We start from the raw sequence: 18,281 nt of genomic DNA on the forward strand, positions 1-18,281 counted from the left end.
GTGCTAGAGGCCGCTTTTAAAAAACAGGCCTGACTGCTTTCAACAAGAGCAAAACTATGGAAAGAGCCCAAATGTCCATCAACTGATGAATGGATAAAGAATATGTGGTTTATATACACAATGGAATACTACTTGGCAATGAAAAAGAATTAAATCCTGCCATTTGCAGCAACGTGGATGGAACAGGAGGGTATTATGCTTAGTGAAATAAGTCAGTCAGAGAAAGACAGATATCCTATGTTTTCACTCATATATAGAACTTGAGAAACTTAACAGAAGACCATGGTGGGTGGGAAGGGGAAAAAATAGTTACAAACAGAGAGGGAAGGAGGCAAACTGTAAGAGACTCTTAAATACAGAGAACAAACTGAGGGTTGGTGGAGGGGGTGGGGGAAAGGGGAAAATGGGTGATGGGCGTTGAGGAGGGCACTTGTTGGGATAAGTGCTGGGTGTTGTATGTAAGCAATGAATCACGGAAATCTAACCCCAAAACCAAGAGCACATGGTATACACTGTATGTTAGCTTGACAATAAATTACGTTAAGAAAAAAAAAAAAGAGAAAAGAAAACAGGCTTGAGCAATGGCAACTTGATCAAGGCAAAAGGGCCCCCAGCAACCACTTGGCTGAATACACAGGCCCATCAGGCGGCCCACATCAAAATATCTATAAGCCCTAGCTCACCAATGGGCTATTTATATCCAGGCAGTTACCAAAAAGGGGAAAATTTCATATGTCCCCACGTCTCCTCACCTTCTTGCTTTAAATACAACCTCCACCCACTGCCTCCTTGCGGACAGTCTCTCCTTTGCAGTCCTGCCTACCCATCCCTTGCAGTGTATTCAACAAACTTCTTTTTTGTTGTGCTTTGGGTGAGCCCTTTCACCGTCCATGCCACCATCTTCCACCCAATCATCGCCTCACATTTGGGGGCCGCCGTCCCACTGGGCAGAGAGACACCGTACATTATGTGGTAGAAATACTGGGTGGCTACTTTAGACTGGATAGCCAGGAAAGTCCCTTAATATTTAGACTGAGGTCTGAATAGCATGAAGAATCCAGCCTTGTTAAGCTACTAGAGGTGAGGCAAGCATTCTTTATTTATAATTCTTTATTTACAAGTTTATTTATTTATTTTGAGAGAGACAGAGACAGCGTGAGTGGGGGTAGGGGCAGAGAGAGGGGGAGAATCCCAAGCAGACTCTGCACTGTCTTCCTGATGTGGTGCTAGAACACATGAAACAGATCATGACCTGAGCCGAAATCAAGAGTTAGTTGCTTGACTGACTGAGCGACCTAGGCTCCCCCGCAGGCATTCTATGGGGAGGGAACAGCTAAATGCAGAAAGTCCTAGGACTGTTAAATAGATTGGCTGGTTCAAGGAACAGAAAGAAGGCCAGTGAGGCTGGAGTGTAGTGGGGAAGGGGAAAACTATTATGAAATAATGTTATTTTACTTTATTATTTTTTATTAAAGAATAATTGACATACAATATTGTATTAGTTTCAGGTGTACAACATAGTTGGTTAGAAATTTATATGCGTTATGAAATGGTCACCACAAAATCTAGCTACCATCTGTCACCATACAAAGTTGTTACAACATTATTGATATTTCCTATGCTGTACGTTACCTCCCCCTGTCTTATTCATTTTACAACTGGAATATTGTACCTCTTAATCCTTCACTTATTTTGTCTATCTTCCCACCCCCATACATATTATTTTAAATGTGAGGGGAAGTCATGGAGCATAGTGAGTCGCAGAATGACTTGACCTGATTTACGGTTTTGAAAGATCACGATAGTAGCCAGTGGAAAAAGGAATGCCAGGGTCAAGAGTGAAAGAAATGAGATTTTGCGAGGAGACTGATGTAGTGACCCAGGTGAAAGGTAATAGTGACTTAAACTGGGATGGCAGTGGTGGAGGGAGTGAGAAGTGGTGGATTCAGTATTGATCTTGGAGATTTAGTCAAAAGGATTTGCTGATGAATTAGAAGGATTGGAAATTGGTAGGGAGATGGAGTGGGGGGAAGAGAATGAAAGAAAGAATAAAAAAACTCCTAGGTTTGGTTTTTTTGTTTTGTTTTTGTTTTTGTTTTTTTGGCTTGAATAGCATGGTGGATGGTGATGCTTACTGATGTGGATAAGACTGAGCGAGGAGAGCTATGGTCCTGGATGCTGTTATCTAGGGGGAGTGTATAGGAAGAGAAAAGAGCCCAGGACCAAGCCCTGGACTCTCCCCAGCAACTTAAGTTCTGGCTGGGGAGCAATCAGCAAATGAAAATGAGAAAGGGTGGTTTGTCAATCAGGTAGGAAGAAAACCAGCATAGTGTGGTTTCTTTTCAACCAAGAGAAGTTTTAAGAAAGAAGCATTGGTTTGACTTGCTACTAAGTTTCAAGAAGGAAACAGTGGTTTCATTTGCTTCTTCATTTGGAGCAGAGTCAGTAACAGAAAAATCATTCTTAGCTTTGGAAATAAAGAGGTCTGGTTATGTCACAAAAAGTCTAAGAACAATGGGTATTGTTGCTTGTTTGGAATAGGTTAAAGGAGAAATTATGAAGTAGCAATTAAATGTAGAATATTAGAGACAAATCTTTCAAAGAATCTTCCTGTGAGGGGAGCAGAGACATGGGGTAGTGTAAGGGGTCAAGGTAGGTAGTTTTTTTGTTGTTGCTTTTTTAAGTGTTTATTTTTGGGAGAGAGAGCAGGTGAAAGCAGGGGAGGGGCAGAGAGAGAGGCAGAGGACCTGAAGTGGGGTCCAAGCCGACAGTAGAGAGCTGGATGCAGGGCTTAAACTCATGAACCATGAGATCATGACCTGAGCCAAAGCCAGAGGCTTAACCAACTAAGCCACCCAGGTGCCCCTGTTGTTGTTTTTAGTTAAAATAGAAACCAGAACATGTCTGTGCACAGATGGAAATGACCCAGTAGAAGAGGAAAAACTTATGAGGTAGGAGCAAGAAAAGATAATTGGTGGAGCAAAGCTCTGGGGAAGGAGAGAGAAGAAAGGATCTGGAACACAAATGGAGGGTTTGCTTTTAACAGTATCAAGACCACTTCATGAAGAGGAGAATTTGGAACCGAGAAGACAGGGTGTTGGATGGAAAATGTGGATTACATTTTGAAAAAGTGGCTGAGAAGTGACAAAAATAGTGGAAGAAAGGAAGACAATGAGCCATGAACAAATGAAGAGGGAGTTACTAGGGTGATGACATCTTGGTGTAGTAGCAGTTGGCAGTACTTTAAAAAAGCTTGGGTTTTTGAAGGAAAAAGAGAAATGATTTGGAGGAACATGAACAGCAGGTTTGAAGATAAAAAAAAACTGTGAGAAGTAAAACAATCTCCTCTACTTGGAAAGTTGCAAGAGAGGTAATTTTGCCAGGTGATAAACCAGTTTTCAGTTGGAACAGGAAGTTGATGGGAACATTTAGAGAAGAGGTGAAGAATAAAGGGGAAATGACTGTTAGCAGATGTTGAAATCTAAAGTGTGGAGTGAAATGGTTAGAATGGTTGGTGAAAAGTGGACGCTGAATCAGATTAATGGAAGTAGTGGGTAGCATGGAGATGCTAATCAGTGTAATGGTGTATGACCTGGAGGCTACCGGTTGTGAATGAGTGAAAAGGATTATAAAGCTCAAGGGAATTATCTTTTTTGTAATCTCTAGGGAGGGAGGGAAGGTGGGTAAACTGTTTAAGATGAATAATATAAAGCTACACAAACTGTTTTCTCTTGCAGGTCTCAAGGTATGCAGGCTACTGGGTTAGAACTGCTAATTTTTCATTTAGGATTTTTGCATTTACAGTTATAAAATACTCTATAGATTTTCTTCTGGTGTTATGATTATTAGGTTTCTTGTTTGTTTTTTATTTTTAGAGAGAGAGCTAGAGTGGGGGAAAGGGGCAGAGGGAGGGAAAGGAGGGCAAGAGAGAGCGGGAGAGAGACAGAGAGAGAGAGAGGGAGAGAGAGAGAGAGAGAGATTGATTCATAAGCAGGCTCCATGCTCAGGAAGGAGCCCCACAAGGGGCTTGATCCCATGATCCTGGGATCATGACCTGAGTGGAAATCAAAAGTGAACACTCAACCACTGAGCTACCCAGTCCTCCTGATTGATTTGGTTACAGGATTTGATTATCTTTCAAAACAAGCTGGTATTTTTTCCAAGTATTTTCACACTCTGAAACTATCTGGTCTAGTGTATTCTGGTGTATAGGATCATCTCTGATTACACTTTTAATTGTAATTTTATGTAATTCAGATTTTCTACATTTTGAGCTTTTTTGTTTGTTTGTTTGTTTTTAAGTTTACTTATTTTGAGACAGAACGCAAGTGGGGTTGCAGAGGATCCAAAGCAGGCTCTGTGATGACAGCAGTTAGCCCCATGCAGGGCTGGAACTTATAAACCAAGATATCATGACCTGAGCTGAAGTCAGACACAACCAACTGAGCCACCCAGGCGCCCCCTGATTTGGTTATTAGTAGTAGTAGTACAAGGAGGTTTTTTTTCTATTTGTACTTCTTGAGCCAACTTTTTTTTTTTTTTTTTTGGTGCCAATTGTTTGAATGAACATTTTCCCTACTCCTATTTCTGTACTAGTAGAATTCCATTTGAGACTCTGGAAAGCCCTACAGCAAAGGGCACACGGGAGAATTGATGAAGTGGCTAAAACTGGAAAAAGGGAACTTTAAACTGATTCACTTCAAGAAAGTTTGCAGCTAAGAACATATAACCTGCCTACTCTGAGGTTTCATTTGTGGAAATCCGTGCAAAGGTTTCAGTGCTTAGAATACAACCTATTGGGCAAAGGGGGTGGAAAGCTATCCCCAATTGTTAGAGCACTGAGTCCTTGGCAATTTCCGTAAGCTATTTCCAAGTGATAACTTGAAGTGGTACCACCAAAGGAGTACAATACTGTACCCAGGGCTCGTTGGGAAAAGTACTAGGTTTAACAAAAGCTGAAAAGATGTTTAAAATTAGTTAAAATATAACCCTTTTAAGTCTCCGACATACTAGTTATGTGAAACAAAACTGCAGCGGATGGTGGAAATTTCCCGTTTCCTTAACAACACAAACTGGATTCCCTGCCAGTCGGATACATCCCACCCAAATCCAGTTCAAGAGTGCCACACTTTTTCCAGCCTTTTCACAACTACCTTCGTAAGTGGGGTTTCCCGCCATTTCACTTCAAGGAATGAAAGGTTTCCCCTCCCCAGATTCTCCACTCGTGGGAGGCCCGAGCCTACGCGGCTTCCCACTCAGGCGAGCGGCGGAACGCCAAGCGCAGTAGGCTGCATTACGATCCCGGCGACTGAGCAATAAAGGTGACAGCCCAAGCTGTACAAGTGCTCAGCATCCGACGAAAACCCGGAGGCGACAACACCCACGGCAAAGCGGAAAGCCCGGCAGGGCAGCGCGCGGGCCCAGTGCCCGCGCAAGAAGGATGAAGCTCGGCCGTTGCCGGTAGGCGCGAGGGTTGGGGGCGGGTTTGCCCCAACCCGACTCCGGATTGGTCAGGCCCAGGGAGCCGAATGACGACAGCCAAGGAGAACGTCTGATTTGTGTGGTGGGCGCGGGCAGGCGGGGAAGCGCATTGCGCAGGCGCAGCTGCTCGGCTCCTCTCGCCCTAGAGCCCCGGCCCAGCTCTCGCGGACAAGTCCCGACATCGCGTGCCCCCCCTCCGGGACCGCCCCCTCCCCCCTCTCGGCGTCGTCGAAGGTAAACAATAGTTGGCCGGCGGGCGCGGAGTGTGTCTCCCGCCGCCAGATTCGGCGGGCTGCGTGGGACCGGTGGGATCCCGGCCAGCCGGCCATGGCGGGGCTGTACTCGCTAGGAGTGAGCGTCTTCTCCGACCAGGGCGGGAGGAAGTACATGGAGGACGTTACTCAAATCGTGGTGGAGCCCGAGCCGACGGCTGAAGAAAAGCCCTCGACGCGGCGGTCGCTCTCTCAGCCGTCGCCTCCGCAGCGGTCACCGTCGACTCTTGCTGGCAGCGAAGTCTCGGGGAGAGGCCCGGCGGCGGCAGCCCGAGAAGCTCGCGACCCTCCCCCGGACTCCGCGGCCTCACCAACTCCCGGTCGCTGCTGCCGCCGCCGTTCCTCAGTGGCATTTTTCGCCGTGTGCGACGGGCACGGCGGGCGGGAGGCGGCACAGTTTGCCCGGGAGCATTTGTGGGGTTTCATCAAGAAGCAGAAGGGATTCACCTCGTCCGAGCCGGCGAAGGTTTGCGCTGCCATCCGCAAAGGCTTCCTAGCTTGTCACCTCGCCATGTGGAAGAAACTGGGTAAGTTCGCTGGCTTGTTTGTCTCTTCTTCGTGCAGTTGAGGGCTCTTATAAGAGCGCCAGCCCCGAGTGGGCCCCCGGCACCCAGATCGCTACAAAGTGCACCTTGGTTGTAAGTGAAGTCTCTCCTAGGTTCAGTAGCGCTTTCGAGGGTGGAGGGTCGGGCGAAGTGGCTTTGGGAAAGATCGGATCGCTGTCTCCCCGCAGTCGGCCCGCGCTTAATTTCCACCTTCCAAGGACCCAGGGAAGCGGTCCTCTCCCAGCGTCACTTTGGTGGCAGCCTGCGGAAATGTGTTTGAAACCTGGCGCCAGATTTTGGCCAAAAGATGAACTGAAGATACGTTGTTACCTGGGCCACGCGCAAAGGAAGCGGGAGACGGCAAAAATGAGAGTGCTTCCCTAGAATCTGTCATAATTTTGCTCTGGAAGGACTTGTCCCTGTCGGTTGCCTCCTACCGGTGGTGTCAGTTCACCAAATTGACCCCGGGTGGTTGGTAGTTGAAGTATACTGCAGACTAATAAGATTAAATATAATTATCCAACGAGTTAAGTCTTGGGAGGAATTCGGTTGCTTATCATAAAATGTGTTAAAGATCTTTATGCTTATACTGCTTATGGGAAAAAAAAAAAGCGGGGAATGCATTGCTATGTCTCAAACTGGCCCCGCCTTAGGCGTGTGTGTTAAATTCGACTAGGGCTTTTTAAAAGTATACTTTTTTTTTTTTAATAGTTGCCTTAGCTAAGCCATCAGATAATTCTCACCAGTTCTCACTTTTACTACTTAAAAGTTGTAACTGCTGGTCAAAGTAACAGGAGAAATTACTGATATGCTAAAAGGAAATAGCTTTATTTTTAAAAATTCAGCAGAGTTGTAGTTTCCTCTAAGCTTTAAATGTTTTCTAAAGCAGCCATTGTTTCTGTACCCAACATGTGTTATACAGAGTTATAGGTGCTTATCCATTACTCCGAATGAATGGCATGAGCCTTTTTTAGAGAGAGGATAATAACCTCGGTCATTTAAAAAGTTCTCGTTTGTGGTAGCATAATATTGCTTTATTTTCGGCAGCGGGACAGGGGGATAGAAGAGTGTAAAAATTGGTCAAATAGAGAACAGTTTTTATAAGGTATTGTCAGAGTTGTAGACTAGCTTCTTTCAAAGTCTGTTTTCTGTTTGCCTGGCTTTCTGCCAAAAATTGTTTGATTGACTCATAGAACAGCCAGTCCTCCTGTCAGAGGCGTTTCCCATCCAATCCCAGAGGCCCCTATTATTTGTTTTGTTTTCGTGTAGGCAGAGCAGAGCTGGAAAGCGCTGCAGTATATTCCAGAAATATGTCATTTCATTGCCTACAGGGCAACTAGGAGTGGACATCAAGATAGAGGAAGATTAGACACAAAGAAGTATTTAGAGGCCTATTTATTTTGCAGTACACTTGGAGCAGCATGAGTGTGCCATATATTTGAACTAAAAGTATAAAGTATAAACCTTGTTACTTGAGCATTTTTTTAATAAGGCAGGGACCATGCTGTCAAATGTGAATGTGTATGTTTTTTGACATACCATACTTTTTTTTTTTTTTTTCAACGTTTATTTATTTTTGGGACAGAGAGAGACAGAGCATGAACGGGGGAGGGGCAGAGAGAGAGGGAGACACAGGATCGGAAACAGGCTCCAGGCTCTGAGCCATCAGCCCAGAGCCTGACGCGGGGCTCGAACTCACGGACCGCGAGATCGTGACCTGGCTGAAGTCAGACGCTTAACCGACTGCGCCACCCAGGCGCCCCGACATACCATACTTTTTAAATCAGACTTTCACTCTTATGAGGCATAGTTTAGAGCCTTATACACCAAACGGATGTTAAAGTTTGCTTTGTTCCACAGCTAAGCCTTGTACTCAAAACTTGAAAAAAAAAATATTGGGGTGCCTGGGTTGCTCAGTAGGTTAAGTTGCCTGGGTTGCTCAGTAGGTTAAGTGTCCAACTTCGGCTCAGGTCATGATCTTGCTGTTTTTGAGTTCCAGACCCTGCATCCAGCTCTCTGCTGTCAACACAGAGCTTGCTTTGGATCCTAGGTTCCTGTCTCTTTCTGCCCCTCCCCCACTAATTCCCTCTCTGTCTCTCAAAATAAACCTAAAAAAAGGAATATGCTGAGTATATGAAAGTCTTGACACAGGAGTTGCAGATTTTTTTTTTAAGTTTATTTATTTTGAGAGAGAGAAAGAAACAAGCAGAGGAGGGACAGAGAGAGGGAGAGAGAGAATCTCAAACAGGCTATGCGCTATTAGCTCAAACTCATGAACTGTGAGATCATGAACTGAGTGGAAATCAAAAGTCAGATGCTTAACCGACTGAGCCACCCAGGCACACCCAGGAGATAAAGGTTGTTAGAAAAAAATTGTTCTTCAGTCCCAAATTCATGGATAGCCCCTCATTTTCTATATAAATGAACTGCGTTTATAATTTATAGGGTAAGCCCTTCCCAGTCCAACTTTAGACTCTTTATTCAATTTTATTTGTTACCCACATTTCTATTACATTAGTCTTTTCACAGTCCCAGAGCACATTGAAATACTCCATTTTCTTGAATTCTCCCCCAAAAAAGAAAACTGAAAAACTCCTGTAAGTTTCTAAGTCAATATGTTTTCTTCTGTGAAGGTTTGTTTCTTTTGGAATTAAGCATCCTTTGTTTCTACTTTTGTAGTGCTCCTTAGGTTATAGTAGTGGTTCTCAAACTTTCTGCTCTCAGAACCCTTTTTACTCTTAAATGATTGAGGACCCTGAAGAGCTTTTGTTTATGTGGACTACATCCATTATATTTGCACTGTGAGAAATTAAAACTGAGAACATTTAAAAATACTTATTAACCTATTAAAAGTAAATCAAATGTATGTTAATACATTTAAATGAACATATTCATAATTCATCATATTCATTATTCAATAAATAGTCATTATTAATATATAATTAAAATTTTTTTTAACGTTTGTTCATTTTTGAGAGACAGAGTGTGAGCGGGGGAGGGACAAAGAGAGAAGGAGGGACAGAATCTGAAGCAGGCTGGAGGCTCTGAGCTGTCAGCACAGAGCCCGATGTGGGGCTTGAACTCATGAACCATGAGATCATGACCTGGGAGGCTTAACTGACTGAGCCATCCAGGCACCCCAATATATAATTTAAGTGAAAATGCTTTTTTCTGAAATAAGAAATACTGAAATAAATATTCTCATATCTGTTTCTGCATTCAGTCTATTGTGTTGGGTTTTCTGGTTGAAGTATGTAAGGAAAGAAAAGGCAACCTCACATATATAATAGGAAAAGGGAGGAATAGTTTAGTGGTGTTTTCAGATAATTGTGGATATCCTACACCAAAGTGATAGTTTCGTAAGGTTGGTAAAAATGGAATCTGAAACCTGATTGATTGGTCTGCCTTGCACTTGGAATGAATCATGAATCATTACCCATGTGTAATTTATGACACGGTACATTAGTCATTTGGGAAATAATCACTGAATTATGCCTATTTTTGAAATATTGACATTTTATTATGCAATATGAAAATGTCACATTTGTTAATATTCCTGATCTCATCAGAAAAGTCTTAAGATTGGGAAGCTATCAAGTTCACTGTAGTGAATACACATTTTCCAAAATGTGAGTTTTTAAGCAGCAATTAGAAATTCATCACTGGCAGGGCACCTGGGTGGCTCAGTTAGTTAAGTGTCCAACTCTTGATTTTGGCTCAGATCATGATCTCACGGTTCATGAGTTTGAGCCCCAAATTGGGCTCTGTGCTGACAGAGGAGAGCCTGCTTGGAATTCTCTCTTTCTCTCTCTCTCTCTCCCCCTCCCCCACTTGTGCTCTCTTGCTTTCTCAAAAAAAAAAAGTTTATCACTGGCAACAAATACTGCCAGTTGTTTTTCTTGAAGTCAAGAGCTCACTTTGTACATATTGTTTACTTTTTATTTATTTTTTAATGTTTTTAAATTTATTTTTAAGTGAGACAGAGAGCACAAGCGGGGAAGGGCAGAGAGAAAGAGAGGGAGACGCAGAATCTGAAGAAGGCTCCAGGCTCTGAGCTATCAACACAGAGCCCAATGCAGGGCTCCAACTCACCAGCTGTGAGATCATGACCTGAGCTGAAGTTGGATGCTCAACCGACTGAGCCACCCAGGTGCCCCTTGTTTATTATTTTTTAAAGTTTATTTTATTTGAGAAAGAGTGTGCTTGGGCACATGCATGGGGAAGGGGCAGAGAGAGAATCCCAAGCAGGCTCCATGCTGTCAGTGCAGAGCCTGATATGGGGCTTGAACTCACGAACCGTGAGATCGTGACCTGAGCAGAAATCAGTAGTCCGACGTTTAACCAACTGGGTCACCCAGGCGCCCTTCACTTTGTTCATTTTGAAGAAAATGTATGTCAAATGCCCAAGTGTTGTTAATATAGTTTATCAGTCTTGCAAGTAAAAATGATGGTCCGTGAAAAATGGGCTAGATCATTTCATAACTCACAGAGTCAAAGGTACTTTTCCTCTAGACAGGCATAATATGCAACAGAAGCCTGTTGTATGTACTTCTCTTTCTCTACAGAATATAAAAAGACATGTGTTCATGGGTGGAGGCTTAATAAAATTAATTTTTTATTGCGACATCAAGGACATTAAGTAAAACTGGTTTGGTTCCCTCCCCCCACCCCCACCCCCCCACTTGGTTTTTGTTTTTTAACTGTAAGTGGGTGGCTGTGGAGAATACAGAGACTACTAATTCAGTTTGGTGTCACTGCCTTGATTCCTGCTAAGGCACCAGCAGTTTTACAAAGCACTGCTTTTGAACCATCAGTTCAAATGTCAACACAGTGAAAAGGGCAAATAAGCTCTTAGAATTATTATGAAAAGAGTTTGGCTTTGTGAAATCCCGGTAAAGATCACACAGACAATTGTGAGATGACCATTATGTTTTTATCTGTCTTTCAGGTAAATTTTGAGGTCTTTTGGTTGGGGATGCCTTACATACTTCATAATTAATCTCTTAGAGCTGATTTCTTGCTTAAAGTAACTGCTAGTTTAGTTGAATTTCTGTGGGTGAAATGATTAAATTGGATTTTTTACTTCTATTTTTTAATTACAAAAATTTTTCCCATTTAAAAAATTGTGGTAAAATACATACAAGATTTACCATTTTAGCCAATTTTATGTATACAGTTCAGTATACTCACAGTATTGTGCAACCATCACTATTGTCCATTTTCAGAATTTGTTCATCCTCCCATACAGAAACTGTAATCATTAAACAGTAATTCCCTATTATCCTCATCCCTAGCCCCTGGTAACGTCTGTTTTACTTAGTGTCACTATGAATTTACCTATTCTAGGTACCCCGTATAAGTGGAATCATGTAATATTTGTCTTTTTTGTGTCTTATCTCACTTAGCATAATGTCTTTAAGGTTCATCCAGATTATAGCCATGTATCAGGATTTTTTCCTTTTTAATGGTGAATAATATTCTATCCTATGTATATATGACATTTTGTCTATCCATTCATCTGTTGATAGACATTTGGGTTGTATCCACCTTTTGGCTAGCATGGATAATGCTGCTGTGAACATAGGTTGTTTGATTCTGTTTTCATTTCTTTTGGGTAGAAACCCTAGAAATGGAATTAAAGTCATTTTTTTTTCATATTATTTTCTTATTTTCTTTACTCTTTGTTCCCAAGTTATAATACGTACCTGATTTATGTGTATTCACATGTATGCGTTATTCTTGTGTTATGCTCGCCTTCTAAGAAATAATGTTTTAAAGTTTGTGCTTTAAAAATTTTTTTTTAATGTTTATTTTTGAGGGGTGGGGGGACATTTTTGAGGGAGAGAGAGAGACAGAGGCACAGAATCCAAAGCAGTCTCCAGATCTGAGCTGTCAGAACAGAGCCTGAGGCCGGGCTTGAACTCATAAACTGTGAGATCATGACCTGAGCCTAAATCAAGAATCTGATGCACAACTGACTGAGCCACCCAGGTGCTGCTGAAGAATAGGTTTGGCAGATAGTTTTCATTTACCTTAAATTTAGAAATGAGACCAACACTGAAAGAGAATGGGAGGGATAGAAGGAAAGATAAGGGAAAGTGTGATAGAATTAAATTTGAAGAAGAGTTCTCTTAAATCAGAGAATTTTAAACCTGTATCTTTATTTTGGTTTGGTATTTCTGTTTTTACTTTCAAGGACCTTCACCTTCTCACACATCACATGTTCGAAAGAGTTTGCCATATTTATCCAGTACTAGATTTTTTCTATTTTTGTCAATCATTTCTTTCGATCAGTATTAGATAATTTCTGTTACCACATGTTTTGGCATATATCAGTAGTTCATTCCTTTTTACTGAGTAGCATTCCATTGTGTAGATACACCACAATTTGTTTATCCATTCACTTACTGATGGACATTTGGGTTGTCTTCAGTTTTGGCTATTACAAATGTGTAAGGCTTTACAGTAGAAAGGCCACTAATAAATGTAGCAGGAATGATAGAGAATCATGTTTAGTAACCATCATAATAATGATTCAATCAGGAGACATAAGTGAATGCTAAAACTAGTGGGTGAAAATTTGAGGAACAGAATTATATTAGTTTCTTAAAGGTGTTATAATAAATTAGCATGAATTGAGTAGCTTAACATAACAGAAATTTATTCTTTTATGGTTCTGGAGGTCTGACATCTGAAATCAAGGTGTTAGCCTCTGTTTTGGAAGCTCTGTGGGAGAATCTGTTCCATGCTCTCTCCTAGCTTCTGGTGGCTTCCAGCAATCCTTGGCATTTCTTGGCTTGTAGATTTATCACCTACTTGCCACCGTCTTTTTTTTTTTTTTAAGATTTTATTTTTAAGCATCCTTTTTTTTTTTTTTTTAAGGTTTATTTATTTGAGAGAGAGAAAGAGAGGGGAGAGGGAGAGAGGGCGGACACACAGTGGGGAGGGGCAGATTGAGGGAGAGAGAACATCCGAAGCAGAGTCCACGCTGTCAGTGTAAGACTGATGTGGGGCTTGAATTTGTGGACCGTGAGATCATGACCTGAGCTGAAATCAGAAATCCATTCGGATGCTTAACTGAGCCATCCAGGCACCCCTGTTTTAAAGCACTGTATACACACAAAGTGGGGCTGGACTCACAGCCCTGAGATCAAGAGTTGTGTGTTCCACTGACTGAGCCAGCCAGGAGCCCCATCCACCATCTTTATATCCCTTTGTGTCTTCTCCCCTTCTCTTTTAAGGACACTTGTTCCCTTTAAGGGCACTAAATCCAAAATTTAGGGCCCAGTCTAATCCAGGATGATCTCTTAAGATCTTTAACCTAATTACACCTGTAAAGATCTTTTTCCCAAATAAGGTCACATTCACAGGTTCAGGGTGGACCTACATTTCATTCAACCCACTACAAGGATTTTTTACATGGTCTCAGATTATCTTCCCACAAAATACTTATTAATTACAAGAGGAAAAAGATTAGAGTGGAGAAACCTGGTAGACACGAACTTAAGTGACCAAAGGTAGTGTTATTTTAATGCATAAATTGAGATTGCATACTGCCAGCAATGAGAAGATGATATTTAACACTTCTGTGTTATTCCTGCCAAAAATGCATAATCTGAATACAAACATGAGGAAACATGAAACAAACCCAAATGGAGAGACATTCTTGAAATGATTGATCTAGTAGTCTTAAAAAGCATCAAGGAAACAGAAGAATTTTTCCAGATTGAAAGGCTAAAGAGATAGGATGAGTAAATATAATAAAGAGGTCCTGAATTTTATCCTTTTATTATAAAGCATATTGTTAGGATAATTGATGAAAATTTGAATGAGATCTGTAGATTAATTGGTAGTATGGTATCAGTGTTAATTTCCTGATTTTGATGGTTGATTGTGGGCCTGTAGGAGAATGCCCTTGTTTATAGGAATTAGATACTGTGATAGTACTTGGGAGTGATGGGATATACTCTTGGCTATTTAGTCTCTATCCGTTCAAGAACAAGAAATTGTCTGAATTATTCATGCATAATTACTTCATTTTATGCAAAAAAGAAAAAAAGTAAATCCAAAGAAACAGGTCTCAGAAAGATCGGAAGCCTGGGTATCTCCAGGAATTTAAGTAGCAGTTTCATCAGGGCCTTGCTGCTGAATGCATACAGATAGCCAAGGCTGTATTTATTTGTTTTACTAAAGAGGATAAATCAGAAACAGCAGTTGCATTTAGGATCACCACTGAATGTAATCCACTCTCGTTTTCCAAGAACTGTCAGAACTTTTGCAGTGGTCAAACTATAGAATTAAATATGTTGGATCCCTACCCCTGCTTTCATGTTTTAATGGTGCCAACCAATCTTTGTGATTCTTTGAGAGATGAGATAATGCTTTTCATTTACTATTTTGGAGGAGAGTATCATTGTTAGGGTGCTCTAAAATCTTAACACTTGGCCTCTTCAAGTATAATAGGCTTCCTGACTCGTCAATTAAGAGCTATGAGGAGAAGCTATTAGTTGCTGCAATTATTTGGGGACTAAACTAGCTGTGGCATAGGTTTGGGGTTCCACTGAGCCTGAGGTGGACTGGATTCAAAGTGCTATTTAGTACTTGGTCTCCATGAGCCTTAGCCCATGACCAGTGGACTGTGGTTGTGTTCTGTAGCTCCAGAATTATTAACTTAGAGCCGTCATTCATTAGTTACTCAATAATGTGGGTATTTCTCTTTCCTTGGTGTACAAGTACATGTAAATGGCCATATACCATTTTGAAGAAGGTTAATGATTTCTTTAATTAAACTAGGAAAAGTTTTTGGTTTTTGTTTTGTTTCTTGTTTTGTTTTTGATTCTTTGAATCAAATAAGGCCTTGTGAGTGACCATTCTGGAGATGCATTTTTTCCCTCTGCCCTGTTGTCAGTTAGGTAAGGTAATCCTACCAATTTTGCTTTGCGTTAACTACTCCTATGTAACTACTCCTATCTGATTTCTGTAACCTCATGGTTCTCTAATCCCTACACAGATCAAGGAACCCATTTTAGTTGCGGCTTCTTTGACTAATATTCTTGCCTCAAGAGAAGGGTCAATAAAATGTGTTTAAAAGATTTTAGTGTTGGAACGCCTGAGTGGCTCAGTTGGTTGAGTGTCCAACTTCAGCTCAGGTTGTGATCTCGCAGTTCGTGAGTTTGAGCCCCACGTTTGAGCCCCCTGCTTTAGATTCTGTCTCTGTGCCCCTCCCATGCTCATGCTCTGTCTCTCTCTCTCAAATAAACATTAAAAAAATATTAAAAAATAGATTTTAGTGTTTACCTAATTGCTTCCTTTTTTTTCTTGAATTTTTAAAAATGTTTATTTATTTTTGAGAGAGAGACAGACAGCGTGGATGGGGGAGGAGCAGAGAGACAGGAAGACACAGAATCGCAGGCTCCAGGCTCTGAGCTGTTAGCATAGAACCCGACACAGGGCTCCAACTCACGGACTGTGAGATGACAACCTGAGCCAAAGTTGGATGCTTAACTGACTGAGCCACCCAGGCGCCCTATGATACTGTCTTTTTAATATGCTCCTAGTTTTAAGTCATTTGTTTTTAAATCATTTTTTGAATACATTTTTTAAAAAAGTTTATTTAGAGAGAGAGAGAGAGAAGAGAGAGGATCCCAAGCAGGCTCTGTGCTTCTAGTGCAGGGCCTGTTGTGGGGCTCAAACTCATGAACCATGAGATCATGACCAGAGCCAAAACCAAGAATCAGACGCTTAATCGACTGAGCCACCCAGGCGCCCCTTTTTTAAGTCATTGAAAAAAAAATTCTTCTTAATGTTTATTTTTGACAGAGAGAGAGAGAGAGAGAGAGAGACAGAGTGTGAGCCGGGGGAGGGGCAGAGAGAGAGGGAGACACAGAATCCCAAGCAGGCTCCAGGCTCTGAGCTGTCAGCACAGAGTCCAACACAGGGCTTGAACTCACAAACTGTGAGATTGTGACCTGAGCTGAAGTCGGACGCTTAACCAACTGAGCCACCCAGGTGCCCTGTTAAGTCATTTTTTAAAAACTAAAAGATTAAAATAAAATGTAAAGTAGAAAACAAGGAACACTAATTATAAAGATGTTGATTCCTTAGTATATAAATTTATTGCAGTTTTAATCAGACCTCAACAGGGTTTGTTATTTTAAATTTCCAACTTCTAAAGTTTTTTGGAATTCTTTTTTTTTAATGTTTTTATTTATTTTTGAGACAGAGAGAGACAGAGCATGAGCAGGGTAGGGACAGAGGGAGAGAGGGAGACACAGAATCCGAAGCAGGCTCCAGGCCCTGAGCTGTCAGCGCAGAGCCCGACGCAGGGCTCGAATTCATGGACTGTGGGATCATGACCTGAGCCAAAGTCAGACACTCAACCAACTGAGCCACCCAGGCGCCCCATGGAAATCTTAAGATTGTTAAAAATAGAAGAAGAATTGGGGAATACTTAAATTCCTAATTATTGAAAAGAACCATAAATAGATTAGTAGGATGAGTCTAGAAATAGGTCTGAGGCAAAATGTAGCATATGATAAAAGGTGACTTTCAAATGATGAGAGCATGTTCAGTATTTTTAGATCATTGCAGAATATCACTTTGTACATATTAGTGTTTTTGACCAAAAAATGTGATTTAAATAATGTTAATATTATAATTTTGAATATCCTTTTTCTTTAAAGTTCTTTTTCTTCTTTTCCATCTTGTTTAGGTGCTTTTTGCAAACAGCTGGTAAATTTTAGGTAAATTTTGCTTTCTGAATGTGCTTAAGAACCTTTCTGGGAGTTCTCTCATTCATACTTACTGTGATAATTGTTTTTTGCAGCTAAGAACTTTAAAAAAAATCTATTTTAGCTTATTTGAAAAGAAAAGGTTTTATGGGGGCAACTGGGTGGATCAGTTGGTTGAGTGTCCGACTTTGGCTCAGGTCATGATCTCACAGTTCGTGAGTTCCAGACCTGTATTAGGCTCTGTGCTGACAGCTCAGAGCCTGGAGCCTGCTTTGGATTCTGTCTCCCTCTCTCTCTGCCTCTCCCTCACTTGTTCTCTCTCTCTCTCTTTCATCTCTCTCCATCTCTCTCAAAAATAAATAAATGAAAGTTAAAAAAGAAAAAGAAAATTTTAAGCGGGAGCTGTAGTTAACCCACAAAATAATTGAAAGAAACATTCAACATACTGTAGGTTGAGCTTCTAGGAGTAATACCTGTGACCAAACTGGGAAAGTAGATGGGCTAGGGAGCTGTCTGCTGTGATCTATGCATGCAAAATTGATGCTTCCTTCCTGCTTTTTTGTTTTTGTTTTTGTTTTTTAACTTTAAACAAAATGTGAAATATAGCATACATATAAAAATGTCACGAAACGTAAATGTACACTTCAATGAGTAGTTACAAAAATGAGCTTTAAAAGTTAAGTAAGAGAACATTGCCTGTACAACAGAAGCCACATATGTCTTTTCTGATCTCATATTCTTATCTTCTCAAGGGGTAACCACTGTCCTGACTTTTGTGGTGATAGTTCTATAGCAATTTACTTATTTTTCTTTCTTTTTTCCTTTTTAAAAGAAAGTTTTTTTGAGAGAGCAAGCACGAGTGGAGAAAGAACAGAGAGAGAGGGAGGGAGGGGGGGGGAGGGAGAGAGAGAGAGAGAGAGAGAGAGAGAGAGAGAGAGAGAGAATCCCAAGCAGGCTCTGTGCCCTACACTGAGTCTGACGTGGGGCCTGATTCCATGACCACAAAATCATGACCTGAGCCGAAATCAAGAGTTAGATGCTTAACCGACTGAGCCACCCAGATACTCCTTAAAGATTTTATTTTTAAGTAATCTCTTCACCCAACGTTGGGCTCAGACCCACAACCCCAAGATCAAGAGTCGAATGCTCCACTGACTGAGCCAGCTGCCCTGATTTACTTATTTTTCTCAATAGTTTTACTACTTATTTTAAAACATGATAGTTTTCTTTTGAAGAAAATCATGCGGTTTGCT

The 18,281-nt window shown here is 41.3% G+C and overlaps 1 protein-coding gene across 1 annotated transcript in view; it reads left to right on the forward strand.

The window, feature by feature from the left end:
- The first annotated feature begins 5,655 nt into the window (after positions 1–5,655).
- The window catches only part of PPM1D (protein phosphatase, Mg2+/Mn2+ dependent 1D), a 46,903-nt gene continuing 34,277 nt past the window's right edge, over positions 5,656–18,281 (forward strand). Inside the window, exon 1 of the mRNA XM_047080911.1 lies at positions 5,656–6,280. Within this exon, the coding sequence (XP_046936867.1) occupies positions 5,809–6,280 (472 nt within the window). The 5' untranslated portion in view covers positions 5,656–5,808. The remainder of the gene's footprint in view (positions 6,281–18,281) is intronic.

Source organism: Lynx rufus, unplaced genomic scaffold (assembly GCF_022079265.1).
Source record: "Lynx rufus isolate CCGP_SWC_20201006 ecotype Redwood Valley unplaced genomic scaffold, mLynRuf1.p SCAF_18, whole genome shotgun sequence".
Taxonomy (NCBI): domain Eukaryota; kingdom Metazoa; phylum Chordata; class Mammalia; order Carnivora; family Felidae; genus Lynx; species Lynx rufus.